Source organism: Arvicola amphibius, chromosome 9 (genome assembly GCF_903992535.2).
Source record: "Arvicola amphibius chromosome 9, mArvAmp1.2, whole genome shotgun sequence".
NCBI classification, from domain to species: Eukaryota; Metazoa; Chordata; class Mammalia; order Rodentia; family Cricetidae; genus Arvicola; species Arvicola amphibius.
The window spans coordinates 60,905,857-60,925,880 of record NC_052055.2 but is presented as its reverse complement, the minus strand read 5'-3'; the positions used below and the strand labels follow the sequence as shown (position 1 = coordinate 60,925,880).

The 20,024-nt window shown below is 48.6% G+C and overlaps 1 protein-coding gene across 1 annotated transcript; it reads left to right on the top strand.

Annotated features, from left to right (window-relative positions):
* The first annotated feature begins 1,787 nt into the window (after nucleotides 1–1,787).
* LOC119822777 (keratin, type II cytoskeletal 73) lies at nucleotides 1,788–10,117 on the top strand. Its single transcript, XM_038342306.1, has 9 exons — nucleotides 1,788–2,228; nucleotides 3,151–3,365; nucleotides 4,067–4,127; nucleotides 4,492–4,587; nucleotides 4,988–5,152; nucleotides 7,196–7,321; nucleotides 7,768–7,988; nucleotides 9,106–9,140; nucleotides 9,861–10,117. The coding sequence occupies exons 1-9, from the start codon at nucleotides 1,788–1,790 to the stop codon at nucleotides 10,115–10,117; spliced, it is 1,617 nt and encodes a 538-aa protein (XP_038198234.1).
* The last annotated feature ends 9,907 nt before the right edge of the window (nucleotides 10,118–20,024 follow it).

Genomic DNA, 20,024 nt, shown 5'->3' with positions numbered 1-20,024 from the left:
GGAGAAAAGATTAAAAAATTTTCAGTGGCCATTGCCTGTGGTGAAACTGGGAACATCTAGGGAAATGGTTTTTCATACTAGAGAAGAGCTATTTTGCATAAAGAAGGCTACATTTGCTTGGTGCAACAATGTTGGGCGCCTCATAGCCACTGCAGAAATTGCAGTCACGGGCTGCACTAGTGGAATGCTGTGTTTAATGTGGAAATTGCTGACTGTGGGTATAGCTGAGGTTTGGGGATTGTGAAACTGTTGGGTCATATCCACTGGCTGTGTCAGGGGTCAAATGATAATTTGCCTGCCTCCTAGAATTCTGAGCTATGTTTGGTCTTCCTAGTCCAGGATTCCAGAACACAGCACAACACCTGGGGCACTCTGGCTCATACATTTGCTAACTGACTGAGATGATGCCTGGGCTAAGGAAGCAGCAGCTGCTTGGCCATCAGGGTTGGCTAATGGAAAGGCCCGTGTGGCTCAGAACATGGAGTCGGAAGTCCAAAAGGGAAGTCCTTGCAACAGAGATTATAAGTAGAGACTGTGCTTTCATTTTCCAGCCTCCCAGACCCAAATAATCACACAGAAACTATATTAATTACAACACTGACTGATGACTTAGGCATATTTCTAGCTAGCTCTTATATCTTAAATTAACTCATTTCAATTAGTCTATGTATTGCTACGTGGCTGTGGTGTTACCTCATTTTTTTACATCTTATTTCCTCAGTGACTGACAGGCGTCTGACCTGACTCTGCCTTCTTTCTTCCTCTGTCCCTTCTTGGATTTCCTGTCTTGCTATATTCTGCCCTGCAATGGGCCAAAGCAGCTTCTTCATTAACCAATGGTAATAGAATATATTTATAGCATCCAGAGGGGAATCCTACATCAAGAAGCCTGTGTGTTTCTAGGCGATTTTCATCCTCTGAGGTTCTTACAGAGAAAGGATTTATGAAACGTTTGCTACAGGAATGAAGCCCTCAACTTCCCAAGCCTCAGCTTTCCCGCTTATGAAATGGAGACTGTTACCATCTCTCTGCAGACATTCCGGATGGAACATGCTATGTGCAAGGAGCTCTCTACACTGCAAAATGTTGTGCTTGTGTCCACCATTGTACACAGTGGTGATGGCATCACTCTGAGGCTCCAAGACTGGGGTGGAAGTCTGTGTATACAGGTGGAGGCAGGCAGGCATCTGTCTGGTGCAGGGGAGCAAGGGACCTACCCCGAGGGCGCACAGGAGCTTCACTGCCAGCGGGTGGAGTCTGCACCCCTGGCAAGTCGGACCTGAGAACCATCTCTGGCAGCCTTGGAAAGCCAGACCTTGGTACTTCCTAACCACATGAAAGCGACAGTCGGGGTCCCTGAATCAGGTGAGCGGGTGCTGGCCCAGGTGCAGGGTTTCTCAGAGACGACACTGACAATTAGCAGTCTCCTTCAGCACTCCCACTCTCGCAGCCTTCTGAAGAAGCACGGTAGGGATCAGGACAAGCTTCCTAGCCAAGATCTTCTGGGGATAATATGGCCAGCTAATTACCCCATGCTAATAAGATAAGACTCAATTACATGCAGAAGACTTGCAAGCCAGCACTTTGGGAGTTTTCAAGTTACCCCATGTCTCTGATTTTGATAGGAGAAAATGATTTTTTTCCTTCTGGGCAAACTAAACCCACCAATTAGGGCAATTGTTCTCTTGAGCTCTATAAAGGGGAAGGCGGAGATCACAAGCCAGTAAACAGTGTCACTGTCTTTGGGAAGGTTGTGCATCTCAAACCCACTCTGTGGCTTTTCCATGATGAACCGCCAATTCACCTGCAAGCCTGGAGCTGGCAACAGGGGCTTCAGCGGCTGCTCAGCTGTGCTATCCAGCAGCTCTTCCTCTTACAGGGCAGGAGGCAAAGGGCTCGGTGGGGGCTTCAGCAGTCGGAGCCTCTACAGCCTGAGGGGTGCCAGGAACATCTCCTTCAATGTGGCTGGCGTTAGCGGGCGCACAGGGGGATATGGGTTTGGACGGAATAGGGCGAGTGGCTTTGCTGGCAGTATGTTTGGCAGTGGGGCTCTGGGGCCTTCAAACCCATCCCTGTGTCTGCCGGGAGGCATCCACCAGGTCACTGTCAACAAGAGCCTGCTGGCTCCACTTAATGTGGAATTGGACCCGGAGATCCAGAAGGTGCGCGCGCAGGAGCGGGAACAGATCAAGGCTCTAAACAACAAGTTCGCCTCCTTCATCGACAAGGTGGGACAGCTAATAGCTAAGTATTCCTTTCTTCCTGTACTTTCACTGCCCTTGGGGGGACCCTGTCTGGAGAGAGGATGAGGGGACCCTTTCCCAGGATACAGACGTAGTCCAGGACAGAGTAGAGAGGAAGCAGACAATATCTTACACACCAAAGGACTGAGGGATAGGACCAAAGGCTTGCAAGGAGCTTGAGAGAGCTTTATTTGGAAGGTCTCTTGGAAGCAGAGCAAGTGAACTCTTGGTAAAGAAGTGGCTAAGTAGGGGAAGAGCCAGTGGAACTTAGAAGGTAGAGGAGAGACCAGTAGTGGCCTTGGAAGGGGTAGAATGCCAGGACCCAATGTAGTCTGCATTTTGAAGAGCCCTCTAGGAATATTGATGATTACTCAAGTCTGAGCACCAAGGAGTAAGGGGTAGGTGAGTCTTTAACAATGGAAACTTCCTGGCAAATCAAAGAGGAGAGCTCAAGACCCAAGTTCAGTTGGGTACCTGGATTCCAGTAGGGTGGGAGAAGCCACAGATGTGGAGAGAGAGCAGGCAAACAGACTAGGTCCCCAGGCCCACTCTGGGAAGCTGGCAGGCAAATTCACATCTAAGAGCTTGCCACAGAGAGACATTCCTGCAGCCTATCAATACTTACCTAGCAGGTTTAAACTTGGCCAGGAGACAAACAGCCAACATTGTCACAGGTTGAAGATAAATGCATATTGGGCTCCTCACGACCTCCAGAGCTGCCTCCTGGCTGCTAGACTTAGAGGATTGCCAGGGGGAGGTACGTGGGTGTCATGTTTCTCTCAGAGCTCACCTTTGAAGGTTACACACAGATCAAAACCCATCTTTTTCCCCTGGAAAGAAAGTCTCCCATCCCTTCCTCCCTGTTGACTGTAGAGAGGGAACAGTGGGCTGTGGGTTTGGCTTGCAGGTGCGCTTCCTGGAGCAGCAGAACCAAGTGCTGGAGACCAAGTGGGAGCTGCTGCAGCAGCTGGACCTGAACAACTGCAGGAAGAACCTGGAGCCCGTGTATGAGGCCCACATCAGCAGCCTGCAAAAGCAGCTGGATACGCTGTCTGGGGACAGGGTGAGGCTGGACTCGGAGCTGAGGGGCATGCGGGATGCTGTGGAGGACTGCAAGAAGAGGTGAGTGGGGGCACTACATTTCTAACTGGCTCCTGGGGCGGGGCTTTCTAAGCAGGTCCTGAACTCGGGCAGAACAAGCTATCTGAGTTCACCCGGCAAGATAGAGCCTTCATGCGCATAACCGAACAGGCTGGACTGTGGATACTCACCTGCTGGGCAGTGCTGGGGATGCCCTTGAAGGCAGTTTTCTCTTTCATGTGTTGCTTCCTAACCTTTCTAGAGAGAGACCTTGTATGTGTTCAACACAGAACTTCAGTTCCTAAGCTCACCCAGGGTGTCCCAAGCTCCAAGGAAACCCCAGCAGAGCAAGACATAGAGCTCCAATTGAGCGTCTCCTCTTACTGGGTCCTGAGCATCTGAGCCATTCTTTCTTGACCTGAGTGCGGGTAATTCTAGCTTCCTGAACTTCCATCTCAGGTTGGAGTGGTATTGTTCTGTTCTTGTGATTTGGATGCTGAAAGGGAGAAGGAAAAACGGACTCACTCCCTAGGTGTCAGAAGAAACCTAGGCCCAAATTCTCGAGCAAACAAGCACAGGTCCCTACTGATACCCAGCCAAGCAGCCCTACCAAGCTGGGACAGCTGAAAGCACCTGCTTCAGGATGCACAATTCAGCCATCTTATATTTCTCAGTGAGAACACACAGATAAAGGCACAAACACGGGCACACCCAGCCCCTGTTCACTGACGCTTTCCTCGCAGGTATGAAGAAGAAATAAACAAGCGTACAACCGCTGAGAATGAATTTGTGGTGCTTAAGAAGGTGAGAAGGGCACCTGGCCTCGGCCCCCCATGGTGGCTGCAGGGCAAGAGCAGAGGGCCTGGGGCTGACAAGCCAGAGGCGGAGGCTGGCTGTGTCCATCGTAGACACTGCTACTGGGCTAGCACAGGGCATCTTGGTCTTCTTCACGGCTGTGTAAATGGACAGGCGTCCAGCTGTGGATGGCCACCACATCTCAGACAAGTCACTGTGGGGAAGAACAGGGTCTGTACCCTCTCTCACTGTGAGTCTGGGCTGAAGTCAAGCTCCCCCCCGGGGGGTCTTGAGTCTCTCCCTGGGACAGTTAGCCACAGGATGGGGGTTATAAGGGAGACGGGTCAGTAGGAAGTGTCTGGATTTCCTTCAGGATGTGGATGCAGCATACATGAGCAAGGTGGAGCTGCAGGCCAAGGTGGATGCCCTGGACGGAGAGATCAAGTTCCTCAAGTGTCTGTACGAAGGGGTAAGGCTTGTCCTCGCGTCTAGCTTTGGATTCGGGAAGGACTTGTGATGATAAGGTACCTATTTATCAGTCCGTTTGAAAGGGCGCAGGAGCCCTCCAGCGTTTGGGTGCTGAGGGCTTGGTAGTTCAAAGACTGGGTGATAGCTGGCCAGGCTCTTTTCCTACGCTCTCCTTCCTCTTGCCCCCTCTTGGGACGGACATGTGGATTTTCTCTCAGCTGGATTCACAGCTACTGGAAAGTTTTTCAAAGCAACATTGAAACCTTGGGCTCTGCTCTTGGGCTTTAGGGGATGCTACTTGTGACTGTTTGGGGTGTCCCTGGGGTTATTCTACCGGGATATCATTTTGCCACCTTTTCCTGGTTATAATAGGCATGCCATGCATTCTTATTCTCCTGTAGGAGATTGCTCAGATGCAGTCCCACATCAGTGACACATCTGTCATCCTGTCCATGGACAACAACCGCAACCTGGACCTGGACAGCATCATCGCTGAAGTCCGTGCCCAGTATGAGGACATCGCCCTGAAGAGCAAGGCCGAGGCCGAGATGGTGTACCAGACCAAGGTAGGGTGGACACCTCTGTGCACCTCTTCAGCAACGTGTGTGTAGGGCGCTCTGGTTTGGACTCAGTTTTTCATGTTCCATAACTCACCATGGCCTGCAGCTAGCTGGGAATATGACATTGACTTTGTCATTGTGGGAAGCAAGAAAGGAGAAGACAGCTCTGTCCTTAGGCTCCTCTTAAACCGACAGCATTCATTTCAGGGTACAAAGTGTGAGAAGCAAATGAGGCGTCCTAATGCAAGACGAGGCGGGATTGGGCAGGACCTGCTTTCTGGAGGCAGAGAGCTCTGAAGTGCCCTTGGGGGAGGGGCACGTAGATGTCAGCTTCTCAGCTCTGTTATTACAGTGAATCACAGGTCTCTTCGGTGCCATCAGGGAGCAGGCAACCCCCACTTTTTCGTTCAAGTCCACCTCCAAGAATGAAGAGGGCGTTGCTATCCCTCACATCTCAGCTTCCCTATGGGTGTGGGTGGGAGGTGACTCTTAGATAATCTGGTTTCTCTGATCATGATGGTAACTTTCTAATTGTTCCTTGCCGTTCCCTGGGCTCTTTCTCTCGATAAATCACCCCCAGCAGACCTTATCTCTCCTTCCCCATCTCTTTCCCAGCCTCGGATGGAGAGGTTTAGCCTGTTGGGAAGGGTTAGCCTTCAGGGCCTAAGGGACAGCATAGGCCTAGACTTTTCGATGAAGGCTCAGACTAGTGACCTGGCCCCAGTTCCTTCTCCATTTACTCTCATCAGCCAGGGCTGAGAATGGCCCCGGGATTTAACCCCTTGGGTGGTCAGGATCCAGCACTCAAACACAGGCTGTCATCTCCATAGTCCTTTCCAGAAGAATAGGACGAGTCTCACAGATGGGTTTAGAGACCATTTGCGCATGGGTTATTGGTACCTCCACTTCACCATGGGCTTAGCGAGAGGGATGCCGTGGCTGGGTGCTGACCAGTGAGCGTTGTGAGGCTGGTTTTCATCATCACCATTTTGAGCTGAATAAGTGAGCGCTACAGGTGCAGGAAACTCACCAAGAGCACTCAGTAGATTAGGGGTGATGGTGCTGTCACTTCTGATGGTGCTAACCCACATCAGGGCTGAGCATTCAGGGATGGAGGCAAGGCAACAAATACACCACCCTGAAGTGCCAAAGACCACACCTACTCTGTTTTCCCTTTAAGTTGAATTCTGAGATTGAGCTGGGATACTCTCTGTTGACTATTCAGTGGATAACCCAAATGGCACAAGGTGACAGAGATTCATGGCTGATATTTAATGCTAAGTTCACCCTCCTTCCTGGCCCCATAAGACAGTCCGTATAGCCTGTGCTCAGATAAGCTGGCAGGGAGAAGGGGAAGTGGGAAAATTCCGATGACTGGCTCCTTACCCATCCGGCCACCTACTCGTTCATCAGATCTTTCTCTTGGGCACTGGAGGGACATTATGCTATACGTACTGAAAACCCATCCACTGAGGAAGGCACGGAAACGTGTCAGTGAGATCTGACTGCTAAAGCCCAGAATCACAGGAACGGAATTGCGCCTAATCAGAGGATTAGGGAAGGCCTCCTGACCTGGCTCAGTAACAGATACTTAAGGAAGGGGGAGGGTTCTGGAGGAGAGAGAAGCTCCTACTCCCTCAGAGGCACAAGAGCATGAGAGTCGTTTAAGAGTGGATATTAAAGAACTGTTTGGCAAAGCTGAGGAAGCAGATAAAGGAAGGCAGGGTTGTGAAGTGAGCACCTTGATGCCATGCTAGGAATTTGAATCTTGACTTTGAAAGGGCTACAGGTCGAGAGGGCCGTAGCTGGGGAGGCATCTTACAAAGACGCAGTGCCGAGAGGTGGGATTTCCAAGAGTCCTGTGCCAAATCCAACCCTCAGGAAGATCGGCCAAGCTTAAGGGGAATGAATACTCCCAGGGAGAGATGATTAAAGACAAGGAGGCTATGAGCTGGGGATGGGGAGGGTGTCCCTTCTCTCCTCTGCCACATGGCCCCAAGCGAAGGTAACCCCAAGTCATATGTATGCCTTACTACTTCCCACCTACAGTTCCAGGAGCTGCAGCTGGCAGCCGGTCGCCATGGGGATGATCTCAAACACACCAGGAATGAGATCTCTGAGTTGACCCGGCTCATCCAGAGACTGCGATCAGAAATTGAGAATGTGAAGAAGCAAGTGAGTAACAGGGATCCTGAAGGGCTCCTACACACCCCAGGGAAGGCTGGGACTCCTGACAGGCTTCTACATATCCCAGGGAAGGCTGGGACTCCTGACGGGCTCCTTACATACCTCAGGGAAGGCTGGGAGGCTTTTCCTGCCCTGTCTCCTTCTCTTTGTACTCTGTCCTAGAAACCCCTTTCTCAGGGAAGCCTGATCTCCTCCCCTATTTTGTTCCCCTTCTAAAGTCTAGAACCATTATAGGGTTTCCCCCAAAGCTACAAGACTGAGAATAGCACACTTACCTGGGGCCAGGTGAAAATCCTCACTGCCAGATACATTCCAGGAAGCGGAGCAGGACAGAATAGCGCCCCCTCCCCGCCGCCATTAGCGCATGCATATGGGAATAGAGTAGGACCCAGGTACCTCAGAACTCAAGGGGAATGCCACCTCCTGTCTCTCAGTGCTCCAATCTGGAGATGGCCATTGCTGATGCCGAGCAGAGAGGTGACTGTGCCCTCAAGGACGCCCGGGCCAAGCTGGATGAACTGGAGGGCGCCCTGCACCAGGCCAAGGAGGAGCTTGCTCGGATGATGCGCGAGTACCAGGAGCTGATGAGCGTGAAGCTGGCACTGGACATTGAGATCGCCACCTACCGCAAGCTGCTGGAGGGCGAGGAGTGCAGGTAGGGGTGCTGGAGGGTGAGGAACTCAGGTAGGGGTGCTGGAGGGCGAGGAGCGCAGGTAGGGGTGCTGGAGGACGAGGAGCGCAGGTAGGGGTGCTGGAGGGCAAGGAGCGCAGGTAGGGGTGCTGGAGGGCGAGGAGCACAGGTAGGGGTGCTGGAGGGCGAGGAGTGCAGGTGACAGCAGAGGCGCTGAGAGAACCCTTACAATCCCCACCCCAGTCCGGTTCTCTAGACCTCGGTATGTGGACATAGGAGGGGCTGTAGGTGGATGCTTTTCAGTTCAACCACAAACAAGTCCCAGAGTGATTTCCAGCCACACAGTGTGGCAGCAATGTCCTTTAAATTCCCCTTCAGCTCCTCAGAGTGTTTCAGCTTAGTGTTGCCAGCATCAAGGCCTCCCTCGGTGGCCCTTACGAATACCTTGTGTTCATGGTGGGTCCTAAGTTTAGCCTCTCAGCAGATAGCACCATCTTGCTCCCCTCCTCCAGCTAACTTGCTTTATTTTTCAAAGTATTTATTTTTTTTAGAGGCATTTCTTTTCTTATTTGGTTATATAATTCTAGTTTTGTCCATTGTGGCATAAAAACCTTCTTTTAAGAGAAATGCATTTTTTTCCTATAAAAGGCAGACAGCTAAAAATACTCAGTTGATAACAATGTGGGCTGTACAAAAGTCCAGTCCAGTTAGGGGGACACAGGACATTGACGTTTGGAAATCCTGGGACTGGTTTAAAGCCACATGGTAGTTTCATTCATTGCTACTTTATTGGGTCTGTATTCCATGCCTCTACTTACTCAGGCCTCAGCTGCCCAGTAGTCAAGCAATGGGCTCAAGAAAAACTCCACAGGCGGAGAGGGGCCCGGCAGTGGTGTTAGCATGGGATCCCCAAACTACAGTCCTCATATGTCTAAAGTAGACTGGGGAGGGTAGCAGGGCAGGAAGGACCCAGAGGTTCAAGTCTTGAGACAGGTTGTTAACACTTTCTGACCGCCTGGTGGCTGGCGGGGTTGGTGAAGGTGGAGCCTGCCAGCTGGTGGCTCTGGCCCATGTCCAGTGAATGGGAGCTCAGATCAGGATTCTAATTGTGATGGAGGCTCCTTGTGTTTTTTCTGTGCAGGATGTCTGGGGAACACACCAGTGCCGTGAGCATCTGTGAGTATTACATGTCTCTGAGGGCATAGTTCCAGGCAGTCAACAAGTACAAAGTGAACGAGGGGGTGCTTGCCACCATGGCCACTGAGAGCATCCTGGGCTCCACCTCCTGCCTCCACCACTCTGAGCTACTGCTTCACCAGGAGAGTTAGCTTTTCACAACCCTGCTTAGCACAATCACCGCTTTCCCCAGAAATGTTGTCTGTGCTGTGTAGCTACCTACCCTCTCCTACTACCCACACCCACACTGTTATGCATGAGGGGAAACTGAGTCCAGAGTCACCTGTCCACTCCTATGCAGTCACGCAGCACAGAGCAGCGCTATCACTGGCCCGGCAAGGCTCAGTCACTCTATTGATAAGGGGGCGGCAGCACAAGCACCCTAACTCAAGCCACTGGAAGTACAGTGGAAGACTTTAAACGTGCCTTCTCAGGTTAATGCAAGAACATGGCTCATGCTTGGGCATCCCCTGTCCTTTGGAGGGCAACCTTGTTATTTCTTGTTCATCCAAGAAAGAGCAGGTGCCTGACTGGGGATTCTGAACCATCTGGGCTGTTTTCCTCAGAGCTTGATTTGTTCAGGATTGAGTATGTGTCACTAAATGTAAACTTGGGGTCCACCTGAGATCTTTGAGCTGGGTGGGCTGGAAGCTGGAAGGGACTTCGGCTGCTTCTGTCCTGAAATGCCCACTGATCCCTTTTCTCCCATTCTTTTTACAGCAGTTATCAGCAGCTCCACTCCTGGGGCCGTCGGTGCAGGGGCCAGTTTTGGATTCAGTAGCACTGGCAACTATGGCTACCGGACCAGCTCTGTCAGTGGGGGCTACAGCATACTGTCTGGGGGCTGTGTCACTGGTGGTGGGAATTGCAGCTCCCGTGGAGAGACCAAGGCTAGACTGGGCAGTGCAAGTGAATTTAAGGATGTTTCAGGAAAGAACTTGGCTTTGGGCTCACCCACGAAGAAAACCATGAGATAAGCCAACAGTCAATCCCTGCATCTGCCCAGCCTTGGTTTTCTCTGTATTCTCCTCAGGGACACCTTCTGTTCTATTCACCATCACTCAGTTCTTGCTTTTCTTTGTTACCAACATTGCCTTCTCCTCTCCAGTCGCCCTGCTTAGTCTTTATTAACCAGCACTAGGATTTGAGGAAGTTACTCATGCATCTTTCTGCCCCAGTGCAAAGAAACCACTTCTCTTTGCCTTCCATACCTCCATGAAGCCCTGATTCCTCTGCCTGCATGCCCCCTTGCAGATGAAGGTTCTCTCTAGGCTGACAATCTGGGCACATGAGACTTGGAATGTGCTGTTGGACGTCCTGCAAGAACCAGCCCAGCCTAGAGCAAACAACTGACTATAGTTGTATCTGGCATGATCTCTGTTTGTTTTAGGGCCAGGAGACCCTTATTTAGGCCCGAGCTCTCTGTTCCTGTGTTCCACTAATAAACTTATAAAACTCTTGTATGGCCACATTGCCTCTTTCCTGAAGAAATCCTCATTTCAGACCACCTCCCTTCTGTATGCGGAGCGCTAACTGAATGACAACCTCTGGCATCTGAGCTGCTTCCATTTGCATGGACCCCAGCACCTGCACTGATACCCAGTGTTGTCCACACCCCACAGGTGTGTCTTCTGAGCCCTCCTTTCCTCAGGCAACAATCAGGTATACAATGTTCACAGGAGTCAAATGTCTGGCAGCATGACATAAAGTTGTTCAAGAGGCGTGGGAAGCCAATTCTGGAATGCCTAAGATTTGATGTTTTCTGATTAAAAACACCAAAGGTAGATTCCTCTTTGAAGAAATGATCTAGGCCCTGGTGGTCCTTAGTAGAATTTGTACCAAGTCAAGGATGGGCATGTGTGTGTGTATGTGTGTGTGTGTGTGTGTTTGTGCTTAAGTAAATGGTCATCTCAGTTACACGTGTATGGTGATATTTTGTTTGTGCTGTAGCAAATAAAGCTTTCCTGAAGATCAGAGTGTGGAGCTACCCACACTAGTTAGCCATAGAGGCCAGGCAGACTTTTAATCCCAGAACTCTGGAGACAGAGACAGAGGGATCTCTGTTAGTTCAAGGCCACTAACATAGAAACAGAGTCAAGCAGTGGTGGCTCACACTTTCGATCCTAGAATTTGGGAGTCACATGCCTTTTATTCCTGCACTAGGGAGGTAGAGACAAGAAGGGTATGGCTGGGTGGAGAGAGGAATACAAGGCGGGAGGAGACAGGAGCTCAAGGCATTCAGTATGGGGATTCACAGAGAGAGGATCCCGCCCCCTTGGTTCTGAGAATCTAGTAGAGGTGAGAACTAGTGGCTGGCTGCTCTGCTTCTCTGACCTTCCAGCATTAACCCCTATCTCTGACTCTGGGTTTTTATTATGAAGACCAATTAGAATTTGCACTATACATACATCACTTTGTTTACAGATCACTGTGTGCTCAGAGATGTCTCCTAGTCCTCAGGGAGCAGGAATATTGTCAGATGAAACAGAATACAAACGCAAGTACAGGACTGGTGACATTCAGATGGGGGCTCATGGTGGCATCAGAACAGGAGCCCTGCAGGTTCAGGTGTCTTAGGGTTTCTATTGCTGTGAAGAGACACCATAACCACAGCAACTCTAATAAAAACATTTAATTGGGGTGGCTTCCTTACAGTTTCAGAGATTCAGTCCATTATCATGATGATGGGGAGCATGGTGGTGTGCAGGCAGACATGCTGGAGCTGAGACTGCTACATCATGACCAGAAGTCAACTGTCACAGGGAGAGAAGCTTGAGCAGAAGCCCGCCCCCACAGTGACACACTTCCTCTGCAAGGCCACTCCTTCTAATAGCACCACTCCCTTTGGGGGCTACTTCCTTTCAAACCACCACATTCCTCTCCCTGGCCCTCATATCATATTGCAGTCATATCACAGTGCAAAAATACATTTAGTCAAACTTCAAAAGTCTATAGTTTCTAACTTATTTCCAAGTTCAAAGTCTCTTCTGAAATGCATGGCAATCTCTTAATTGTAATCACCTGAAAAAAAATCAAAATCAAAAAGCAGATCACATACTTCCAACATAAGATGGCACAGGATATACATTACCATTCCAAAACACAAGGGAAGGAGAATAGCAAGGAAGCACTGGACCAAAGCAAGACCAAACAGCTGGGCAAACTCCAAACTCTGCATCTCCATGTCTGATGGCAAAACACTCTCCACATCTCCAACTGTTCAGCTTTGCTGACTGCCACACACTTTTTTTTCTTGGGCTGGTTCCACTCCTTGTTAGCAGCCCTCCTGGGCAGGTACCCCACAGCTCTGGCATCTCTAACATCTCGGGGTCTCCAAGGAATCCAGGCTTCAACTTCACAGCTTCATGCATTGGCCTCTCTGGGCCTCCATTGAGGGACACCCTGCATGTCTGGCCTCAGCAGCTTTATTAGATAACTCCTTTCCTTTATCTTTAACTCTAAAGCCAGAACCATGTGGGCAAAGCTGCCAAGTTTCGCTGCCTACTGGGGCTGGAACATGGCCCCCTCACTCCGTTACATCTTCACCAACTTTCTGTCTTTCACTGCCTAAGCTCAGCTGTCCTGAAACTTGCTCTGCAGACCAGACTGGCCTCAAACTCAGAGATTTGCTAGCCTCTGCCTTCCCAGTGCTGGGATTGAAGATGTGCCCTCCCACATTAGGCTCCATGCTTTCCTTTAGTTCCTTTTCACAAGTGGGAAATTTAGCTGGGAGGATTCTTGCCCTGAGGTCACCACTCCCTTTATTCCACTTGTTAATCCATTTATCTTCTTGAACAAAGAATTTAGCTCTACTCTACTTTCTGGTGCCCTTTTTCTCCTTAAATATTTTTCCTTGCTCAGCTTTCTCCTTGTTATATATCTTCATTAGAGCTACCCCTAATATCCACATGAAAGCATCTATGTGAAGCTGTTTTGAGATTTCCTCTGCAAATAGAATTAGTCTGAAACTCTGCACTTTAGCTTCAGGCTGACTCTTAACAAGAAGGCAAAAGGCGGCCACTTTCTTCACCAAACTATCACAAGAATGATTTCTAGGCAATATTCTAAAATTCTTCTCTCAAGACCCTTGAGCCAGCTCCTGACATTTCAAAGCATTATCAGCACCATTGTCTTCCATGCTCCTACTAGTATATCCCATTAGGCAGTGATTAAAGCACTGTTTTCCTAACCCAAAGTGCCAAAGTCCATATCACTCCATGTGAAAGTGTGGTCAGGCCTATCATGGCAATACTCCAATCACTGGTACCAACTGTTGTCTTAGGGTTTTCCATTGCTGTGAAGAGACACCATGACCATGGCAACTCTTAAAAAGAAAACATTTAACTGGAGTGGCAGCGAAACTTGGCAGCTTTGCCCACATGGTTCTGGCTTTAGAGTTAAAGATAAAGGAAAGGAGTTATCTAATAAAGCTGCTGAGGCCAGGCATGCAGGGTGTCCCTCAATGGAGGCCCAGAGAGGCCAATGCATGAAGCTTTCAGAGGTCTAGTCCATTATCATCATGGCAGGGAGCATGGCGGCATGCAGGCAGAGGTGGTGCTGGAGCTGAGAGTCCTACACTTTGCAGGCAATAGAAAATTGACTGACTGACACACTGAGAGAAGTTTGAGCAAAAGAGATCTCAAAACCTGCACCCACAGTGACACATTTCCTCAAGCAAGGCCACACCTCCTAACAGAGTGTCAGTCCCTTTGGGGGCCATTTTCTTTCAAACCACCACACAGGGAGAAGACAGACTTCAAGAACAGAGCTAGGAATTTTGAAATCTGATTCTGCAACTAATTGATGATCTTGAGCAAAACTCTCAGCTCACATGAGCTTTGTTTCTTCATCTCTAAAGGAGGAAGAATAATACTTCTGGTATTAGCTGGAATGAGACAGTAAGAAGAGATCATGTGAAATTCATGGCATATCGTGTCAAGACATCTTAAGTTGAAGCAAGTGGCAACAGAAGCCAGCCATCTCCTTGCTTCAAAAGCTTGACTTATGAACGGTGTGTGGGAACTAGGAAAACAATTCACAAAATCCATGCTTGGGAGAGACCATCTCATTAGGAATTGTGTTAGATACCTTTTCTGATTGCTGTGACTGTGTTCCCGGCAAGAAGCAACTGAAGAGAAGGAGGGAAGGAGAGAAAGAAGAGGAAGAGAAGGAGGAAAGGAGAAAGAAGGAAGGATGGAAGGAGGAAGAAGGAAGGAGGAAGAGAAGGAGGAAAGGAGGAAGAAGGAAGGAGGGAAGGAGAAGGTAGGTAAGGGGGAAGAGAAGGAGGAAAGGAGGAAGAAGGAAGGAGGGAAGGAGAAGGTAGGTAAGGGGGAAGAGAAGGAGGAAAGGAGGAAGGAGGAAGGAGGAAGGAGGAAGGAGGAAGGAGGGAAGGAGGAGGAAGGAAGGAGGAAGGGAAGGAGGGAAGAAGGAAGGTAAGAGGGAAGGAAGAAGGGAAGAAGAAAGAGGGGGCACAGGCCACTATGGCAGGGAAGGTGTGATGGCAGAAGTAGGTGGCCACATTGCCACTGTAGTCAGGAAGCAGAGAGAAGCGAGAAGGTGGAGATGCTGGCATTTAGCTTCTTTCTCCCTTTATACAGCCCGGGACCTCAGCCAATAGGATGACGCTGCCTGCATTTGGCGTTCTCTTCTACCTTCAATCAAACCTTTCTGGAAACATTCTTAAAGGCACACAGTGATACATTTCCATGGTGATTAAATCTTTTCAGACTGGCAACAAAGATTAAACATCACTAGGATAATATAACTGTATTTTCCAATAGCTAGTCTCAGGAATAATTTTTCCAGGGCAGCAAAAATGGGCAGTCCGATGGTTTAGAGCAGAGTTGACATACGGTTCATTCTTCATATTGGGCATTTCATCGATTTGATCAAAAACACAATGACATGTGTCTACCATTATGGCAAAACACGGAGTATTTCACTGCTCTGCAAATCCTTCAGCATTAAGCAAGCTAATGGACCACAGCAAGTCTTGTGACAAGACGTTTGCTTATTACATGTGCTAACACATGAAATACAGAGATGAAGAAACCCTGTGTATGTCCTGTAGGGAGATATGAGCACGAGGAAATGTAACCATATCCCAGTGAGGAGACAAGAAGACCCAGAGGCCACCCTGGCAGTGAGGAGCCACTGAGGGGAGGCAGGGCAGGCTTTGGCAGGAGGCAGGATGTCTGGAAGCTTCAGAGGCCAGCAGCTTCCTGGGTGGATGACAGGGAGGAGTGAAGATGAGAGCAGAGGCACTTGAGTGAGTGGGCAAATTTGTTTTTTGTTGCTGGACTGTAGTCAGTCAGACAGAAGGGGCTCAGCTGAGGGGCATGGCAACCCCTGAAGCCAGGAGGCAGCAGCAGAGGATTAGAGGGAGCATTTTAGAGGGTACTTTTGCTCCATGGTCTCAGATTCCTTGTCTGATATGTGGTTAGTAACAGTAGTTACCCTCTGAAGTTGTAGTGAGAATTAAATTTAACAGGGGTAGTGTTTGAGAGTCGTTTTTCTCAGTGCCTGTGCATAGAACATCCCACAAACAGAGGCTCTGGGTATCATGAGGTGTAAAATGCTATTCCGAGAGAATAGCATTAGGTGAAGAAGGAAATGGAGGAGATCTAACAAATCAGATTATACAATGAGCATGAATTTAGGATAAAGAACAGTAAAAGATATTTCTGCTGGGCAGTTGTCGCTCATGCCTTTAATCCCAGCACTCAGGAGGCAGAGGCCAACCTGGTCTACAGAGTGAATTCCAGGACAGCTAGGGCTATACAGAGAAACCCTGTCTTGAAGTTCTCCCGCTCCCCACCATGGAAAAATTTTTGCTATCTATCTTTTATGCTTAGATGCAGAGAATCAATGCCAACAGCCTCAGTAGACAAACCCTGGAATCTGAACATCTCAGTTTAATCCAAAAGGTCTAATTTCTCACCCACTGTCTTCAGCAAGCTAGGGTAACTATCTCCATGGTTGTTCCAGTGGATGGCTATCACTTAGGCTTTTCTTAGCTAGGGCATGTGGGATACATGGCTTCCAAGGTCACTGAAATAGACGAAAAGGGCACCAAGGCTCCTAAAGGCTTCATCACCTGAGATGTGGCTACCTTCAAACTCACTTCTCAATGTCCAGTCCTAGTCCATAATTCCAAACACCACTGGAACCCCAAAGGAGGCTGGGAGATAAAGAGGATATTAGGGTTATCTGGCATTGCCTGAGAGTCTCTGAAACAAGATGCTTCAGTTGACATAGCCATCACCAGTCTGAGAATTCCTTTGTCTTTGTCCAAAGCTGGGAGACGCTGGGCACACACTGCAGAATCCATGCAGACGTTCTTTCCTTGTGGTTTCGACAGTTACCCTGGGCACATTACCATAAGTGACATGAGGCTTATGTTATAGTTAGGTCTTTTTAATGACTGTCAAGAGGAACTTTCTGCAGCTTGGAGAATTATCTATACAGTGGTCACATTTTTCAATTGAATGTGTAAATCCATTATGTGTATCAAACAAAAGAATACATAACAAGTAGCTTGTAGAGAAAACAGCAGGCAGATAACAAACATTACCAAATCAGGCACTTACAGCATCCAGCAGGGTTGACTAGAATAGCCCCAAATTGAGAGAGCAAACAGAGGACACCATCAAACGGGCTTAAACACATGCAGCAGAAGTCAGCTGGGAAACAAACAATCAGCTGGGGTTCCCAGAGGAGAGCCTTAGGTGTAACAGTGACCAGGAAAGGCTTTTTAGTACGTACATAGCAAGGGGCAGATAGACGATACCAAATTGGGCACTTACAATCATCCAGCAGAAATGCCGGGGAAACTGAAGCAGCCAGCTGGAGTTCCCCACTGAACTTTTCCACCATGGATGAGCATTGCATGGCTCAACTCCTGGCTTCCTATTCCCACTCCAGGGATTTTTATATTCTGGGACAAACCATAGTAACCCTCAGGTGGAAATGGCTGACCTTCTAGTTGTTCTCCGGGAGACTCAGCTGTTTCGCTCAGCCATTTGAGTGTCCCACCCTTGGACAAAGAGGGAGACAGTTTGAGACGAACATGCTTGGGTCTGAAATGAGGAGGGACCCTTTCTAGACCCAACTTCCCAGTGAACTTGAGTAACATGTGACAATTTACCAATACAATAAACATTACGAGGAGGCAATGCCAATCATTCTGGATTTGGATAATTTCAATTCATTTAATGATGAAGTGGGGAACCTTGAAGCTCTGGTTTCCATAACATATGTAGCCAGAGTGAGTTCTTTGGATAAAAAGGCTCTGGACACCCTGAGACTTTCTTTTGTGAATAAGGGGAGTATTTTATGTCTGATATAAAGATCATCTTTTTTCTTTCTATTTTCTGGTTTTATTTAAAAGTGCTCCATTTATAAAAATATTTTCTGCTCATATTTGACAAGTCAGAAATATTAAAAAGCTGAAAAAATCAACCATTCATAACCTCACCTTGGCACTGCATGTGGGAAAGGTCCAGGCTTGTAGTGCCCTTTGGCTAGCAGAAAGCATGGAATTACGTTTGCTGCTGTTAATGTCATTGATGCTACCCATCCATTTATTTACTTATGCTGGGTTTGATTTCTTTCTTTTTCTGTTTTTTTTTTTGAGACAGGTTCTCTCTATGTAGCTTTGACTATCCTGGAACTCACTATGTAGACCCTACTGACCTTGAACTTACATGGATCCACCTGCCTCTGCCTCTCAAGTGCCGGGATTAAAGGCAGGCACTACCATGCCTTTAAGGTTCATGGAGAGGCAAGTAGGGCAGTTTCCCACATGTCCTCTGCCTTCACAGCTCCCCAATCATCAGCATCCCCACCAGAGGTTTGATATGGTTGATACATAATTGCCATTGGAGTCCATAGTTCACTCTTAGGGTTGGATATTTTGGTTGTGTTTGTTTGCTTGTGTTTTGCATGTACATATGTGTGTGAATAGAGTCCTGAGATTGATGTCACATGTTTTCCTTGATAATTCTCTATTGCATATGTTGAAGCAGGGTTTTTTAGTTTACTCCAGAGCCCACTGCAGCCTACTCTAGGAATCTCTGTCTCTGCACAGCACACAGCATAGCAAATCCATTGGCATTTGTGCGGTTACTGGAGATCCGAACTGAGGTCCTCTTGTATATCCACTGAGCGTTCTCACGGTCTTGAAAACCCTCTGTCACTAAATGCAGTAATAAAATAGCAAGTCTTGCACAAGACATCTGCCTAACTTTTTCTAAACCTAAAATCCTCCACCCTGACACTTTTCTCACCTGGTACGTGTTAATTTCTCAAGCACGGTGCTCCAGGACAAAAGAGAGCCAGTTTAAACAGTCTGTTTACAAATATCATCCCAGAATGGCTTCATTCACCTTTTGTTGTAGACCTGGTCTTGGAGACATTTCTTCATTGGTACACCAACCTCTAGGTTGCTACAGGCTGCCTCCAGGGCCGAGGTGACACAGCAGCCTGCTATCAGGGCAGGTGCCAGAACCGCCCTCCCCCCAGCCCGGGCCTCAGCCTCCTTTGATCTGCCCACACCCCCACACATCAGATGTCTCTGAACCCACATGTGTCACCTGTGTCTGTCCACCATCTGTAATGAAGGTAGTGCAGGGGTGGGGGAGTTCCTGATTCATCCAACAGCGGAACCCCCAGGGAAAGGCAGGCAAAGACCATTTTACCTGTTCCCTATCTGGGGAAGAGGAGACCTAGGCCAAAAGAGATGCATGTCTCTGTCTTAGTTTTCAGAAAAAAAAAGTGACCACAAAGGTGACTTTTGTGAGCCAATGGCTTACACAAATTGGCTTTAGACATCTTTCCCACTTTTCTGTTCTTTTTTTTTTATTTTTTTTATTTTTTATTTTTTTTTCCACTTTTCTGTTCTTGATGCTAGAACTGATAAACTCTTGCTTTTGTTGTGGGGAAAACAGGCAAAAAAATTTAATTGGGGTGGAATTAAAAAATAACAAAACTTTGAGAAGCACAGCCTGGAGTTTTGTAAGGGCCCATTGGATCCCAGCCCCTCCTCTGACAACACAGAAAGCCCACTTCTTCCCCGTGAGGACCCCTTGGCTTTCTCTATCTGTCCATCTCTGCCTGGCACCGTCATCTTCACCCCTCCCAATAACCACATCACACTGTACGGTGTGGGCAAACAGCTTGGCTGTTATTATGCCCTCTGATGGACTCATTCGCTGGAGGCCATGCCAGTTTCCCCCAGGGACTGCCTGGTCACCCCAGGATGCCCTACTGGGAACATAGGCTCTGAGGCATAACTAAGAGCTGGGTTTGAGGCACCTGCTTCTTCCAAAGTCATCTTCAGCGTTCCTGGTACCAAGGCCTGCTCTGAGTCCCAGAAGTCGGAGAGGGAAGAATTAATCCATGTTGGCTGTCAATCATATGGGAAGTTTCTGCAACATAGCCAACCTGCTCCACTTGGTACCCTCTCCCCCAGCTCTCCCTCCACAAGCCAGATCCTCTGGAATTTTCTACCGAAGATCTTGGTAGTGATGACCTACATAATTGCAGAGAAGCCTCTGGAGATAAGGTGGTGAAATTATTATAATGCAGGAGATGAGCACAGGAAATTCAGGGTTCCCGGCCGTTTTATAGGGGGATTCATGGACAGGTGAAGTGGAAGAGTTGGAAATCTTTGCAAGTGAATGGTAATTTCCTAAATGAAGGACCCAAGAGGTCCTCCCCGCAATCCAGTGATCCAAAAGGGGTTTTCGACATACAAATTATCTGTCTCCATCCTGCCAGACCTAGCAGGACTATTTAAAGGGCGAGCTGGGCCAGAAGTGCAGCTGCATCCGTGCCCCAAGGCCTGTCTGCTGCCGCTTTGCCGGTCCTTGTCCACCGCCAACT

What these genes read in the sequence shown, in the direction of transcription:
- LOC119822777 (XM_038342306.1), top strand. Translation starts at nt 1,788, where the DNA reads ATGAACCGCCAATTCACCTGCAAGCCTGGAGCTGGCAACAGGGGCTTC. An exon ending in AATTTGTGGTGCTTAAGAAG is followed by an intron (nt 4,128 to 4,491) that starts GTGAGAAGGGCA and finishes GATTTCCTTCAG; the next exon opens with GATGTGGATGCAGCATACAT. An exon ending in TTGAGAATGTGAAGAAGCAA is followed by an intron (nt 7,322 to 7,767) that starts GTGAGTAACAGG and finishes CCTGTCTCTCAG; the next exon opens with TGCTCCAATCTGGAGATGGC.